The following is a 15,498-nucleotide window of genomic DNA, read 5'->3' as shown; positions in this document are numbered from 1 at the left end:
GCAAATTGTGGATCACTTTGCATTTTGAACAGCACGCTGTGGCTGCAGATGGAGTTCTGCCCTAGGCATGCGAATATGGTAAGAGTCCCTGGAAATGAAGGACCTAATGCAGCTATAAAAAGCTGAAAGTCCTTAGAAAAAATATGGAAGTTCCTAAATTTTTGCAAATGAATTCTTTTGGATATGGCTGGGGTCCTAAATTTTTATCACAGTAAGAAATCTCCCTGCTTTACAATGTAAAAAGTCGTGTTCTGAGCAGCTCTAACCTGAAAAACCAGAATGCCTGTGTTGGCAACAGCCAGGTTGATTTTTGTCCCTTCCCTGTCCTTGGCTGGATGCAAGCGTATTCCATACATCTCCAGTCGACGGGCAATCTCCAGAAGCTGGAAGTCAGACTCTGCTGGTGTCTGTCCCCTTTAGAAAGAAAACAGAGAAGACACACAAATTCTTCACACCTTCTAATAGAGATCACCAGGTCTTCCAGAGAACAAAGAGATATTTCATCAAAGAGAATGAAACCTGTCATAAGTATAATATCTGTGTGAGTTTTTCTATGTCCCCAGTTCATTTTATCTTAGTCTAAAGCAATAGCAAAGAATCCACAGATTTTACAGTCTATTAGAAATTTTGATTGCTTCAATTCTGAGACACCTGATACAGCTAGGTTTCGAACCATTATCTTCAACAAAATTTACTACTTCTTTTTGTATTTTCCATCGGAAAAACATGTTGTATTCCTTAAAAAATCATGAATAAAAGTGTGTAAGGAAGTGTTCATTGCAAACCTGAATGTAATACCAAAATGAAGTAAAACAGAAGATACGAAAACCTTAACACAAACGTTGATAGCCCATAAGCACTGATTTAATCACTATGAAATCATGCAAAAGTTTTTACTATTACCGCTACAGAACTCCCTACCACTCATATCTAATTCAATGTAGCTCAAAATGAAACTATTCAAGTCTCGAAATGTTCTCAACAGAAAAAGACACAATCTTTCTATGCCTTAGTCGTAATTCTTTTAACCATCTTCTTACCACTAGTCTTTTCACCGCGCCTTAAGATACCAGTTTGCATTGTCATCTTGAATCCTACTCCCTCAAATCCTTAATTGTGCAAGCACTTTGTGCTTCTCCTAAAACTATCATTAAACCTGATCTTCACCCACCTTCAAACACATGGAAAGGTGAAAAGGCAACATTCAATGCCCTTGAAATCAAGACAACTGCTGTCAGAAGTGCCTGACTAATCATTCATCATTTGTGATCATACCTGCATGCACAAAATCGGCACTGAAGCATTTTGTAAGAAATAGACTGTAAAATAATGGCATGCTTGAATGAATTTCAAAATCAATTTCTCTTTAAATGTCTTGTTATGATGATGGGAGAAAGACAGGAGTAACCTTCAGGAAATTCATAGGCTTGAATGTTTTTTGAGAAGTAACCTGTGAGAAACTCAGAGGTCCAAATCTCTTCAGTACTTATGATCTAGCATGGGTTTACAGTTAGAACTACTCTAAAGGAAAAGAATGCAAACAACAAGAACAAAAAAGTCTTACGTGTGGTTACGATGAAATTCCATGATTTTGTCTTCTAGTGCTTCTTGTTGAGGTATATATTTGTTCTTCGCTAAGTGTTCACGATCTATGTTTTCATCAAAATCCCCGATCTCAGCTACAGAGAATTTTAAGAGAAATGTATTAAAACATATTAAATATGATTTATTTGAGCAATCCAAAAGGCGCAGAGCACTGGGAAGAGGGCAGAGAAGCAAACATAGTTTCTTGCAAGCCCTGACACAGTTTTATGATGCAGATCCCCACATTGTTATCTTCCACACATTTGTCCTTTCTCCTCTGTGTTAGTATCCAACACGTGAGAAGGAGCCAAAGATTCTCCCGTCCACCACAAGTGAGCAGCTGATGGATTTCAACTGAACAAACAAAACCATCACAGTGTTGCCTTGACTCGTGTGCGCGATATGGGGAGGTGGACGACACAGGGAGGGCAGCACTAATTCAGCAGAACTCATCCATCTCTCTCACACACATTAAGGTGCTCAGGCGCAGCACTAATTCAGCAGAACTCATCCATCTCTCACACACATCAAGGTGCTCGGGTGTTTCTCCCTGGAGCAGCCAAGCCCAAGCTTCCTCCACAGGCCCATGTCCCCACACTGTAATCTTTGGAGGAAAATCTGAGAGATGGTTTTGTTTGCTTGTTTGAATGCAGGCATTTATTCCACCTCAAGGGGTTATGAAACATTTGTCTTCCTCTAATTTTGCAGCAGTTTGAGACACATTCTGTCTCTCTCCTCCTCAGAGTTGCTCCCATCTGCTGCAGTTATTCAATACCGTGTGTGCAACAGTATGTCACACCCACCTTCCACTTTGCAGCCCATTCAGTGAGATTTGCTTTTTTTGGCGAAGGATGGGGGGGCAGGCAATCTATGTGTGGGTGCTAGATTACTATCTTGTTGCCTGCTATTCTTGGAATGCCTCTGAAAAATCTTGCTATTAGCTTTTTCACTGAACAGCGTAGCAGCTTCTGCCTGAAAACCTGATGGAATAAAAGCAATGCTGCTACAGCAAAGGCTGCTACCTTAGTAGCGTCATGAAATTAAAAAGCAGTGTCCTCAATTTAAATCCAGGCTGCAGCTGGACACGCTGTTGTACAGCTGACCTAGGACATCATAGACCCCAGCTCAGTTTCTTGCCTCATCCTCACCTCAGTTCTGCCCACGTAAATGAACCCTTAAATCCACTTCTGTTCAAAATAAACTGGTTTAGGGAAGGAAAAAAAAGGGTTTAGATGATGTTTAAAACACTGTGGGGGATTTCTGACAAAAGTTTGCCTGGGATCAGATGTACCTGCAAATACAGAGGGGGAGCAGTAACCTTGAGTATGCAGGGACGATGAGCACCAAAGCATCTATGAATGACAGAACAGTAACTTTTCAGCCCAAATTGCCAGCAGCCACACATTTTATACTTGGGAGGTCAGAGGTGAAAAAGATTTGATAATTGAGTCTGATTTCCATCCCCTTCCTCCTCCCATCTGCTCTAAATAATTCCTTGAAACAGTAGAATTTACCACAGAATCTTTGAGAATTCTGCTTTCTAAAATGTCCCTCTGACACAGTTCCCTTACTCCAGTTTTATTGCCCTCAGCATCACAAATCTTTAGGGTCGGTTTTTAACCCTGAGTCACATGAAAGGCAAGTTTCTCTTCTTTAATTAAGCCACAAGCCCACCTAGGATTGTGACACCTCAGATAACATGGGGCTTGATTCTTTGAAGTGTAGTCCACTACCTGTACGTCCGTGGATACAGATGGATTTCTGCATGGCTTTCTTCAGAACCAAGAGCACAGAAGACACTTAATTAATTTCTATGTGACTTCTATAATGTTCTGTGCATTTGTCAACTGCAAATCCATTATCAAAATTATCCTCCTGGCTTTCAAGTTACTTCTGAATTTGTTCTGCCTGACCTTGTACTCAACAGCTCTGACTTCTCTCCCTAGCCCTCCTTTTCCACCTTAAATGACTTTCTAGTAGCACTCCCTCTAGAATGAGAGGGAGTTATATTTTGAATATTGCCAGCCAGACATAAAACTCTTCCTTAAAATCTTCACATGCATTTTAGCAAAAGATTAATTTCTACTGATGCTCCCTTTCCTTTTATCTTGCAAGTGCATCACACGATGCTGCATTCTGTCTGCATTAGGACTTCTGATATGTCTAATGCTTTGTGTTTCAGCTCTTTTCCTTTAATCAGTCCATCTTCTTACTTCACACGCTCACTTTACTGCATCATATGCAGTATCAAAGTGCCCTCTCGCTTCTAACACTTTCTACAATGCTTTTAAGGCATTTTAAAATAGAACGTTTCAAATACAAATTTTATTCTGTAATACATATGCTAGATTAACAGAAACCTATTTGCTGTCATATCATGATTTCCTATAAATAACAGTCTGTAACACTGACATAAGCTTGTACACATAAGGTAAGGGCCTCCTGGAATATCCCCCCATAGAAACCACTTGTAGGCACAATATGGATAAGACATACAATACCTAACCTTCTGCATTCTCAATCTTACCACTTTGATATCATTACTCTTATCGGCTGTCTAGTTTTATTTTTATTGCAGACAAATACGTAATTTTTTTTTTGCTACTAAATAAAAAGCTAAAGAGAAAATAAATACAAAAAACCCCAATGTAGGCAAGATACAGCTATAGACTCTTGCCAGAGAAGATTTTCACAGAGAAGTGTTCATGAGACACAAGGTGGACAAATAAATGAGGCTTGACAAACTTCTAGCAGGGGTTTCTATCAAACACCGTTACACACACAAGAAAATCATAAAGAGCAAAAAAAAAAAAAAAAGGTGCAGCCTGCAGTCAGGGAAGCAGCACTGCAAGTGCACCATGAGGTACAACATCCCTCTGCCTCAGATGGCAGTTTAGATTCTGTGAATGCTGTCTCACTCCTTCATGATGGATCTGCCACCACTGTCCTGCTGACATAATGGAAAAAACTTCATTTTTCAGTACAGAAGTATCTTACCTTGCTCTCTCCCTATGGAGAGAACTACTTGATTCCTAAAATCCCAGCTAAGAATCACTCTGCACCTTAAGCTCACAGGTGGAGTGGACAAAGAACTAGAAAGATTTCAAATGCATGATACTGATTTCCAATAACTGAGGAAAATAATTGAATCCAACAGCATAACACATCTCAGCAGCACAGGAGCAAAGGTGCTGATTTGCTATTTTTGCATACTTTGAAATGAATGCTTCCTGCTGGCCTGCACAGGTGTGTCAGGAGGAATGGCCAGGAGTATAATGAAGGAATTTTGAAAAAATACTGAATTAAATTTGCATTTGACTGTGGAGAGCAGAGAAAAGGAAAAGGACAGCTTGTAGAGGTGAAAGGATGTCCTGTATTTTATCCTCTTACGCTGTCGCTTTACGAAAATAAGCTAGCAGTTGCACTCTGAGCAGTTCAGACACCAGAGCTGTAGATGATTCAGTGAAGAAATTAACTGAGCAATCCATTAGAGATGAGTAAGACACAAAATAGGATGTAAAGTCAAAATCATAAGGAAAAAATTCATATAATGTATAAGAGCTCAAGAGAAGATGATCATGAGGCAATACCTCAAATAAAGAGAGACGCATGCATTAGAGTGTGCTCTTCCCAACATCTTTATTTAGAGCACAGACATTCAGTAGGAAGTGTCATCCTCCTAGAGTGCAGTGTAACAAATGATACTCAATTTCCCCAAAACAATCATGACTTTTCTTCCTGAGATGAAAGGAAGTTAGAACTAGTTTAACCAAGTCAACGCTGAAAAAGCACTCAGTTTTAAAATGGAATACAGACTTTTATAGAGGCTACTGTACAGCTTCTTACTGCTACTCAGTTACACTGGGCAATGATGACCACGGCAAACAGAAAATCATGCAAAACCTGCCTTTCCAACAGCAAATGATGAGAAAATGCCCCAACAGACAGACTATGACAAATGATCATGAGATTTACCCATTTTTCACTAAAGAGCTTCTGAACATCTTTGTTGACTGCAATTTCCATGAAATAGCATTCCAGTGGAAATATGCAACACTAAATTGTACAATGACCATTCGAAACAACGGTCTATTACAACCATTATACATGCTACTAAGTGGTTTTTGCTAATGCTATTCCCAAAATGAGTATCCATAAAGTCTTGAAATGGAAAACACACACTGCCTTTCAAGTGATCTGGAAGCTAAAATAAACTTTAGTATGATGAACAAAGTTAACATATGATTCTACTGAACAGTCTTTTTGTGCAACTTTGCAAAAAAAATAAACAAAGCAGCTTAAAATCTGTTGTTGGGTGTTTTTTTTTCCTATCAGTTTCCTCTTCGGACTGTGACTTAGTCTGGCCTTCTAAGTATGTTTATTTACTACATTCTCTAGATAGCATACAGATCTCCTGGAATCTGGATGCTCTGCTGACATGACACGAAGTGTAATAAAACAGGAAATCAGAATAATTCAACCTGTTTGCCAATGTTAGCACAGTTTGATTTTGAAATGATTTTGAATGATTTCGAAATTATTTTTTTGAAATTGATTCTGAAAGGCTATCAAATGCAGTGCTTTAAAAAATGCGAATCCAGTGTCCAGGAGCTCTTATTTATTTGAAAGAGTAAACTATCTGTATTTGAATGCCATTATACAGAAATGCAGTAAGTAATCCATATAGCTTAAACATGTGTCTGTGTCAGCTACTAACAGGTAACCCAGGAAAGCACGTCCAACCAACCACCCTGTTTATCCTCCTGGAAAGAAGAACAAAGGGAACTTACATTGTACGATGTGCGAGATTAAGAGGGCAGTGCTGGTATCATTACACGTTAGCCTTCCCTGTGCCAGGTCCTGCTTCACTTGCAATGCAAATAGGTACCTGCAAAACAAAAGTGAACGAAGAGTTACTCAAACTGTGAGGAGACACAGGGGAGAGTATTTCAAAACTAGCTCTGGGTTTGCCTACATGTTCCTTTCACTTTTTGGAATCTACAGAAGTGATCTGAATTTCCTAAGTTTAGAGGTGAAATAAAATATAACAGATACTGTATTACAGCCATTAGACTCTTACACGGTGGCTGGTTTGCAGAACCAAGATATCTCTCCTTTTCCTCCCTCCTTTCCTCCCTTGGAACTGGAGCAGTGAGATATGACAGCTGAAGTGAATGCGATGGCTATTAAGTGTTCGGCAACTGCACAGCAAGCAGCACTAGATAATGGAGCTGCTTGTAGCTATGAAGAAATGCCAGATAAACCAGTGATTTACAGTTATCAGCTAACTCTTGTGGAATACAAGGAGAACTCTCGATTTCCACCTTGGCACTCACCTGGAAATGAGGAGCAAGATCTTGATCAAACAACTCTGGCTAGCTCTGATACTCTTGTGGCCCCATCAACTGCCATTTTTAACATCCCTTCCGAACCATCTCAGCCATGCAGGGCATTATTTCAACATTTAAATTTCTCCTAGCTTCAACAGGAACTGAAATTGCTAAGTTCGGCACAGAATCATATTGTTCCCTACGAAAAGATGAGCTAGCGCAGTGGGCACTTCTCCTCCAGCTGGTATGAAACCTGAACTGGTTAGATGCCTTAAAAGGCCTTCCAAAGACTGCAGCTCCTCTGGAGAGCTCATACTAGGATCTAATTCTTTTTTTAATAAGACTAGGTTTTAATAGGTTCAGTGAAAAGCTCTCATGTGAACGGTGAGTTTCTGAATAAGGGGATATAAGTAAATTTAATGGAAAAGACAAGCTGATTTAAAGAGCATGGAAACACACACAGTACATGAAATAATATAGCAGATCTAAAGAATGTCCTTCTGAAATCTGCAAACATCTGCCTACCCCCACAGATTCACCCTAGTAGCAGAATATAGCACAGAAGTGTTGTATTCTCTGCTTTTTCAAGTGAGGAAGCTGTTCCCTGTGGAAACGTTTTCACATCCTACATGCTGCTGTGTACATATATTTAAGTTCCCTAGAATACACATTTAAAAATCTAACACAAAAACCAAGTCATTAGGATTCAGAGACACATCTCGATGTGCATAAAGAGATCGCCAAAAATCAATTTAACGCTCACGTACTAAGCAACTGATATGCAGAATATCTATCTGCAGACAGAAATGTTTCATCAGTAAAATCATGTTGTGAGTTTTCATTCATCCCTTCATTGTTTTTACTCAGCCTTTCAAGTAAATATCTCTTCTTCCTACTCATTTTGTCTACTTTTCCCTCTCCAGGCCAGCAAGAGATACCAATAATTTCTTTTTTTTTTCCATTCCATTGCTCTACTACCAAAATAAAACAATGCAGAAATAAACACAGAACATCACCAAGGTGGACTTGTTCTTTATGAAACAAGTCAGAAGGACACAAGAGTTCTTTGTAAAAGAGGACTTCATCTCACAGGAGGATTGAAAATAGGAACTGAAAATAATGAATCAGAATGGTAAATGTAATTAAAAAACCAAACTATTTTGTAGATCAGAAAAAGAGTTGAAAAGTTGCAGTGAAGAAATACTGCAATAAAGTAATGTTTGTGACCAATAAGAAAGGACCTATTAATGAGGAAGAACCTTAACAATTCCTTCATATACATATTTACTCACAGAGAAATATGACTCTTTATACCAATGCAGTGTGAAATTCAGAGCTTAAATAAAGTTTTCAAAATGCACTAAAAATAAACACCTTTAAGGTACTTTTCTGCATTATGTGTATACATTTCTCTATCTTCCTCTTATTTCTCATTTTATTTCCTCTCCTTTCCAGTTCTTCATCTCCAAATTCACACTTTCACACATGTAAGCCTTTAGCATTTGTGTTGGCTATACAAATAGGGTCCAGTGCTGCTACAACTTGGGAATTCATGCAGAACCACTCTTTCACAAGCAGGGGTGCAGAGTCACACGAGTCCCTCTGCAGAGGAGCACTTCAGGTGTGTGTGCCAACACACACCTAAGTCAGGTCCCTACCAACAGCATTACCAAAGAGGCTTGGAGAACTCTGTTGCCCAACTGACTCCTCTTGGGGTAAGCAAAGGTCTGCCAGGACCTCAAATGTAAGGAGGCAAAGGACTCCAGCACTTTGCAGCACATCTCAGCAGAGTCTGCAAACTAATCTCAGGGGTTAGTTTTCAGGTGCATTTGAAGCTGGGGCAAATAATATCAAGCATTAGAAGAGGCATCCATCAATCCTCACCCAAGCATCTCGTAGTCCCTGTTCTCCCCTCTGTTCACCAGAGATTTAATTTAAAAAAAAAAAAAAAAGAAAAAGTCATGCAGCTACTAACCTTGTCAGTTCCTCCTGCAGCTGAGCGTGGTCAGGTGGGAAGAATTTTACCACAAATTTTACAACAACGTGCTTCGGTCCTAGGGGAAATATCAGAGGAAGTTAGTAAACATCAATACCATGCTGGTCAAATTTTATTATGCGAAATGATGGATGCTTCATGGAACCTGCAGTGCAGATGCTCAAGTTATTTAGAGATTGCACAATAAAATTTATACATCATAAAAGAGAACAATAAGTTGGTTGAGGGATACTTTGCCAAAACCAAGTCAGTTTTTAGTAATTACATCAGCTGATCCAACGAATTATATTAGGCATCTCCATTTTCCTTGCTGCAGAACAAGCGAGAGCTAAAACACACTCTATTTTTCAAGGCCACTAGCCAATTACTACTTAACAGGAGCACATCTGTTCTGACTCTTACAAGTACAAAAGGATCAATGCATCTCTCTTTCCTGAGAGGGAGAGGTGCCAGAGCATACACTCAGGCTAACACAACCAGAGAGACACCTAGGAGAACTTAATCTCAATGGCAAAGGTCAATAAAGGAAGAACTTTGCTGATACTTGTCAGAGAAAGAAAATCATCAGACTCTTTCCTGTTCACTTCTACTCTTGCCAGAGCTGATGGCTATTCACAATTTCCTGCCCTTTCCCATCATAACTTTCCTTGATAGCCACAGCCGAAATGTTTTCTCCTCCTGGTTTCAGACAGTTCCAAGTTCTGCAGCAACGTCCCACATAGCTGTGATATATTTGCCAGCTCCTTCCCAGCAGTAACAACTTCCTGTACTTTTTCTTTTATCCTGATTACTGCTACCTGTCAGCAATGTATGGTTCCTTTAATCCTTCTTTTACTGCACTCTTTTTTCTCTACAAAATAGCGCCCTCCATTGCCACTGCTGACACCTCTTCTAGCAATTGACTAAACCTCAGCCTTCTACTGGGTCACCCCTTCATATGTTCCTAGAATCCCAGAATATCTCGACTTAGAAGGGACCCATAAAGATCATGAAGTCCAAGTCCCTACTCCTCACAGGACTACCTAATGTGACATAATTTCACAGTATGCACAATACACCTTTTAAGTACAGACCAGAAACACAAAAATAATCCAAACGAAATGCAGTGAAGAAAGTTGAGAAGATCAAGATCCCAACTGTCAGAGCCCTAATTTATTCAGGTACTCTCAGACTGACACAATAAATGACAACAAGGAAATACTTACTTCTAATCTGTTTCATAACAGGCTTTAAAAGATCGAGCCACACCTGAAAACAAAAGAAGGTGGTGTTACCATCTGTGAACAAACTAGAGGAGCATTTTTCATTGCACTACTTAGATTATCAGGTACTTATTTAGTTTTTCCACTGTGGTCCTCATGCTCTCCCTAATTATACATGGTGGGTTTTCTCCCCAAAACTCTGAAAGATGCTCAGGAAACAGCAACCCTTAATGCACAGGCTGTCACTGTGGCACGGCTTTGGAAGCAGTACAGGTTCAGGGAGCTGGGAAACAGCGAGGAAACTTCCCCCTACTCATCTCAGATACCAACAACCACAGCATGCTTGGTCAGGAACTACTCGTTTTGTGGAAGGACCAACTGAATCAAGGAGTTCAGAAAGAGACTCCTATGCCGTCATCATAGTCTTCACTCTAATAAATCTTGCAAAATGCAAGGGAGAGAGGCTGGTGCTTGCCTTTGAGCTGGGAACACTGTACAAATGGAGAGAAGGCAGCAACCTTCAGGTTTTGGGGACCCAGCAGAAGTCCCACTGTGAGGCCTAGGCATAAATGTGGAGCTCCTTTGCTTGGCCCCATGATGATAAAAAGAGTCCGAGCACCATCTCTTAACTCAAGAGTGTGAGGCAGACAACAGCACAAAGCATGGGTGGGAGGAAGATTACTTTCGAGCTGTGTAACATTTTCTTTCTTCTATAAAGCTGGGAAGCTCAGGCCTAGGCTTTCTCAATTGAGGGCAGTGCAACTTCTCCAGATAGTTTACTTTTATTTGTTTTTTAATAACCTTTTTTCAGGACAGTGTAGGGGTCTTTCGTTTAGCTTTCAAAGCAGTGGCTGAAACTACAGTTTTCAGAACCTAAACTCCCATTCTGCGGATTTACTCAGAAGGGTCTGGGAAAAATGTTATGGAAAGTCGAGGGACGATCACACAGCAGAGCAGGTAAAAGCCAGATGACTTGCAGGGCCTGGAGAAGGGCAACAGAGCTCAGTGGTCCTCAGCTGGTAACTACCTATGACCAAGATTTTTATTTTGTTATCTCATTGTATTGCAGAGCCTCCCCTGGAGACATCTGGAATTTGTGGAGGAACGTCCTACAACTATCACAAAGGTTACAGCCATTAAAAACCAAATTAACTGAGTCTTCTAGAAAAAGACTATGTATTGAAATGAATACATCTTTGACCTTTAATAATTTTAGATTACGCAGAGACTGAAACATACTCAAAATATCCATATTGTGGAAAATCACCTGAGAAGCCAGACAGGAACGGGCCTCTATTGCTGCTATAATTGCTCCAACATTGTTTGCTATTTTCATCATTACTAATATGAGTACTTGGCAATTAACAGGGACCTCACATTACTGCCCTTTGACACTCACTAATGTTTTCTCAATGGATGTTTTTAATGTTTCACAGCCTTTGGAATTTTTTTTTTTTTTTGACGGCTAAAGAAACTTCATTTGCCAAGGATAGGAACACAGTGTTTATCACACAGTAAACTGGTTCTGACACTTTTTGGCATTGCAGTAACTAAAAATTGTTTTGTTTCAGAAATCTGGCATGTTCATAATCTGCGATGAAGGTCAGTGGCTTTGCCAAATTCAGTGGGGAAAAAAAAAATCTTGAACGTGAGACAGTCAGTTTTAAAGAATATGGGAGTAATGTATTTTACACGACACTCCCCAAAAAATCCTCTCATTCTCTCCAGAGGGAATTTATGATACAGCATGAGCACACAAGTATGTCATTCCTTTTGCCATGTTCCCAGTCATCCTACAGGAAAGTTACATCACATCTTTGCTCACATTGCTGGATACCAGAAACGTGTGTATTGAACATGTGTATGGAGAAAGCTGGGGCAAAATGAAGACCTTACCACCGTCAACAAAAACTTAGACATCATGCAACTCCCACACTGTGTCTAAACATAGTCAATGTGACACTGGTTTATAAACTGCAAATTAAAAATAAAGTGAGGATTCAATCAAGATTCATGTTTTCAATTTTCTCTGGAACTACAAAGGCTGAATTACTTATTTTTTTAAAACAAAGTCTGGCATTCCGTGATAGTGACTGGATTTCAACAGCTGGAGAATTGGGGCAGACATCAAGTGTGATGAAACTCCATGAAACCCCAGGCCCGGCAACAGTGCCGCGTTTCTCCTTTTCCCTGCAGAAAGTGCAGCCTTCAGACCCTCCACGTTCATCTCCCACACAGATCTTCTTTAGCACAAAGAACTGCACATGTGAATGTATACGGCTGCCAGGCATCTTGACATACAACTGTCAATATGTCAGATATGAGGTCTGGAGCTTTGCACATTGAAACAAACACAGCTGAACTGTGAATATACGACTTAGTGTACATATGATTACATCCAAACAAATGTGCTCTAAATATTTATTTTTCCTTTTACACTGCACTCTACATTGGAAAAGCAAGTCATTCTCTTCAGATGATATGAATGTAAAATACACACGATGCTTTATTTCTCAGACACACCATTAACTGTATTTTTGTTTATTTGCACAATGTTTGACATTATGGCCATTATGAAGCTCAGAAAGTTTTAAATTCCACAAGAACATTCACCTCAACTGAATCATATAAACTGGTTACTATAATTTAACTGCAAATATTACTCTCAGAGTGCTGCTACACATGGAAATAACAATTCATAATCAAATCTTCTGCTTCAGATTTTCTGAGTTGCTCTTAGGTAGTCGAAGGTGTTATTTCGACTGAATCTCACCATTTGGGGGGAACAGCTGACTAGATGTGGGCAAGATTTGGGGATCTCTCCCTTTTTCAGAACCAAAGACTGGGACAACCAGCAGGGACATGGACCAGCGCTTTCAGATACTTGGCTACTATTTCCTTTTGCAAGAGTAGAGGCCAGGTGAGTTACTGTGCTTGGATGCAAGGAGGTGTTTTCCTTCAGGTCGAAGTGGTAGCAGCCTTAGGGGGTTTTCTCCACCTTCCTCTTCATCAGAGCCCTGGCTCCCCCACTGTGATAATCCAGACATATTTTCAGCCAGTCAGTTCCTGCCACCGCGAGGGCCTCAGGCACTGGCAGCACCTCAATCTCTCCTGTGTTCTGCCTCAAGCAAATAAACCATTTTGTTTTCACAAGACTGAAAACCGTTAGTTTACTTCAGGTCTCTGAGCAAAACACAGAAAGTCATCTATTTGAAACTTAATGACCTGTGAAGCAGAGAAGGTCGATCAAATGACTCTCTCAAACTAAAAAGCAACTGGATACACACAAGACATAAGGATTTGTTTCAGCTTTCCATACATACATCAGGTATGTCAGTATGCCATTAATACCATGGCTACATGGACTCTCTGTTGTAACAGCACTGTACAGTTGCACTGTCGTGAAGACTTACGTTAAGCTCTCAAGTTACCTACAGCATTAGCCAAGGACATCTGGCAGAATCCAAAATTTTCTTGTAAACTGTTTCATGTAAATCCAGGAGCAAACTGTGAAGCAGACCACTTCTGAAGATGGATGGTTTGTTGTTTGGTTTTTTTTTAAAAAGTCTTCTTTAATTATATTTAGCATAAACATGATCATTAGTGTTCAGTTTTATGCATCTACATAAGCCTGCACTAAGGCATGGCAACAGATTACGTATCAAGAGATAAATCCCCTTTTGTTCCTTTTGTTAAGAAATATTACTACTTACAGAAATTTTATATAAAAAGGCCAAAAATAGATTATTTTTTCCTAATTGCCCAAAGTCAAGTCTTTAGGTCAGCCAGCCTACCAGTGCAGAATTTACTGTACAGGAAAGAAATCTAGTATACACCACAACGCACTGGTCAAAGAATCCAGATAACAAGCACACATGCCAGGTGGACATGCAGTAAGTCTAGAGTAAAACAAACTTCAGAAAGAAAGTCATTACTCTTTGGCTTTCTCTGCTATATGATACCAGCCTATTAGTGCAAAGCCTGAATGTTGCCACCAGCTGCTCTCAGAGTCCAAAGTGTCAGCAATAGGACACCTGTCTGTGCCACACAGCTCCCAACACAGGACTTCCATCAATTTATTTGGGGTTTGGCTTTCCTTCTGATTAACCTTGTTATATTTTATCTATCCACTTTCTTGTCCAACAATATTTTTTATGTAACTGTGTCACAACCAGTTAAATTTCTTTGTCTGCAGAGAAAGGTTATTTCCAAGCTCCAAATTAAGCAGCATTGTAAAATTAGAGTTGAGCCTCTGCAACGGGCCAGCCCTTGGTTTCTCTACTGCAACTGATAAAAACAAAAGACGTTTCCAACTCCTGTCTGAGTTGGCTGTTACTTTCAACACATGATGAAATCTGACAGGAGTAATCAAGTTTTAAAAACATTTCTTCAACTCCAGCAGGTAAAAAGTTTGTATTTTAAAAACTCTTTTTTACTTTTGGAGATTGAGGATTAAATATATCTCATAAGTAAGGAGCAGAAGGAGAGAATGTGATGAAAACCAAATTAATCATTTTACATACCATAATCTTTTTATGATCTGGAAATTCAAGGCCAAAATAGTCGCCTTCAACAAGATTCAAGTGGCTGCAAACAGCATCATGCAAAACCTTCCCTGGAGCTCTTTGCTGTAAGAAGAAAACAAAGGCTAGGGTTACAAAGATGCTTTTAATAGTGACATAAAAATTATTATGCTAAGAAATTATCCAGCAAACGCTGTCGAAACAGTTTACAAAATCAGTGGATAGTCAAACCACACCCACAGGGCAGCTGACAATAATTATACCTGTTTTAAAGCTACAGAACATATGCATCCATCCCTGGATGGCAGCTTAGAATCCATCTTTAGGACATTTTTACTTATGAGGGAAAAATACCATGAAATAGGAGAGGGGGACTTGGGACACAGTTTTCTTATGTCTGCCAAGATTAATTTCTACTGTGAATTTCACAAGATAGCTATTTCATCCCATGGCACTTCAAGCCACGTCAGGCGGTGCTATGTACGTGTGTGTACAACATACTGAAACCAAAATGTTCACGGGCGGATGTGTCACACAAAACACGAGGGTTTGAGGGTTTGCTGGACACTGCTTGATATGCCCCAGGCTCAAGCCCTACGTTCTGACTTCACACGGGCTTACTCCGAGCCTCCTGCTGTGAGGCCCTGAGGCTGGCCAAGGCCCGTCTGTGTGACCCTCACGGAGGTGTCGAGTAATTTGGAGGAGTCGAGAAATTTGGAGGAGTCGAGAGCAAGCACACTGAAAGTCTTCCCTCTCTAAAGACCAGATGTTCTAGCCCAATATTAGCTGCCAGAGCTTGCCGCTGATTGTAAAGATTCTTCTCATCAGCACATCAGTTAAATCCACACCTGCAGCAAATACTG

General features: G+C 40.0%; 1 protein-coding gene across 1 annotated transcript; it reads right to left on the bottom strand.

Moving 5' to 3' along the window:
• Positions 1 to 266: 266 nt before the first annotated feature.
• On the bottom strand, positions 267 to 14,740 carry LOC104274778 (FERM, RhoGEF and pleckstrin domain-containing protein 1-like; the record flags this gene model as incomplete). Its single annotated transcript, XM_009870508.1, has 6 exons — positions 267 to 414; positions 1,565 to 1,679; positions 6,375 to 6,472; positions 8,890 to 8,968; positions 10,116 to 10,158; positions 14,636 to 14,740. Coding segments are annotated over 6 exons (588 nt in total), but the record flags the coding sequence as incomplete, so codon positions are not given.
• Between the last annotated feature and the right edge of the window lie 758 nt (positions 14,741 to 15,498).

Source organism: Apaloderma vittatum, unplaced genomic scaffold (assembly GCF_000703405.1).
Source record: "Apaloderma vittatum isolate BGI_N311 unplaced genomic scaffold, ASM70340v1 scaffold17745, whole genome shotgun sequence".
Taxonomy (NCBI): domain Eukaryota; kingdom Metazoa; phylum Chordata; class Aves; order Trogoniformes; family Trogonidae; genus Apaloderma; species Apaloderma vittatum.
The sequence above is the reverse complement of the archived record's forward strand: the minus strand, read 5'-3'. Positions and strand labels throughout refer to the sequence as shown.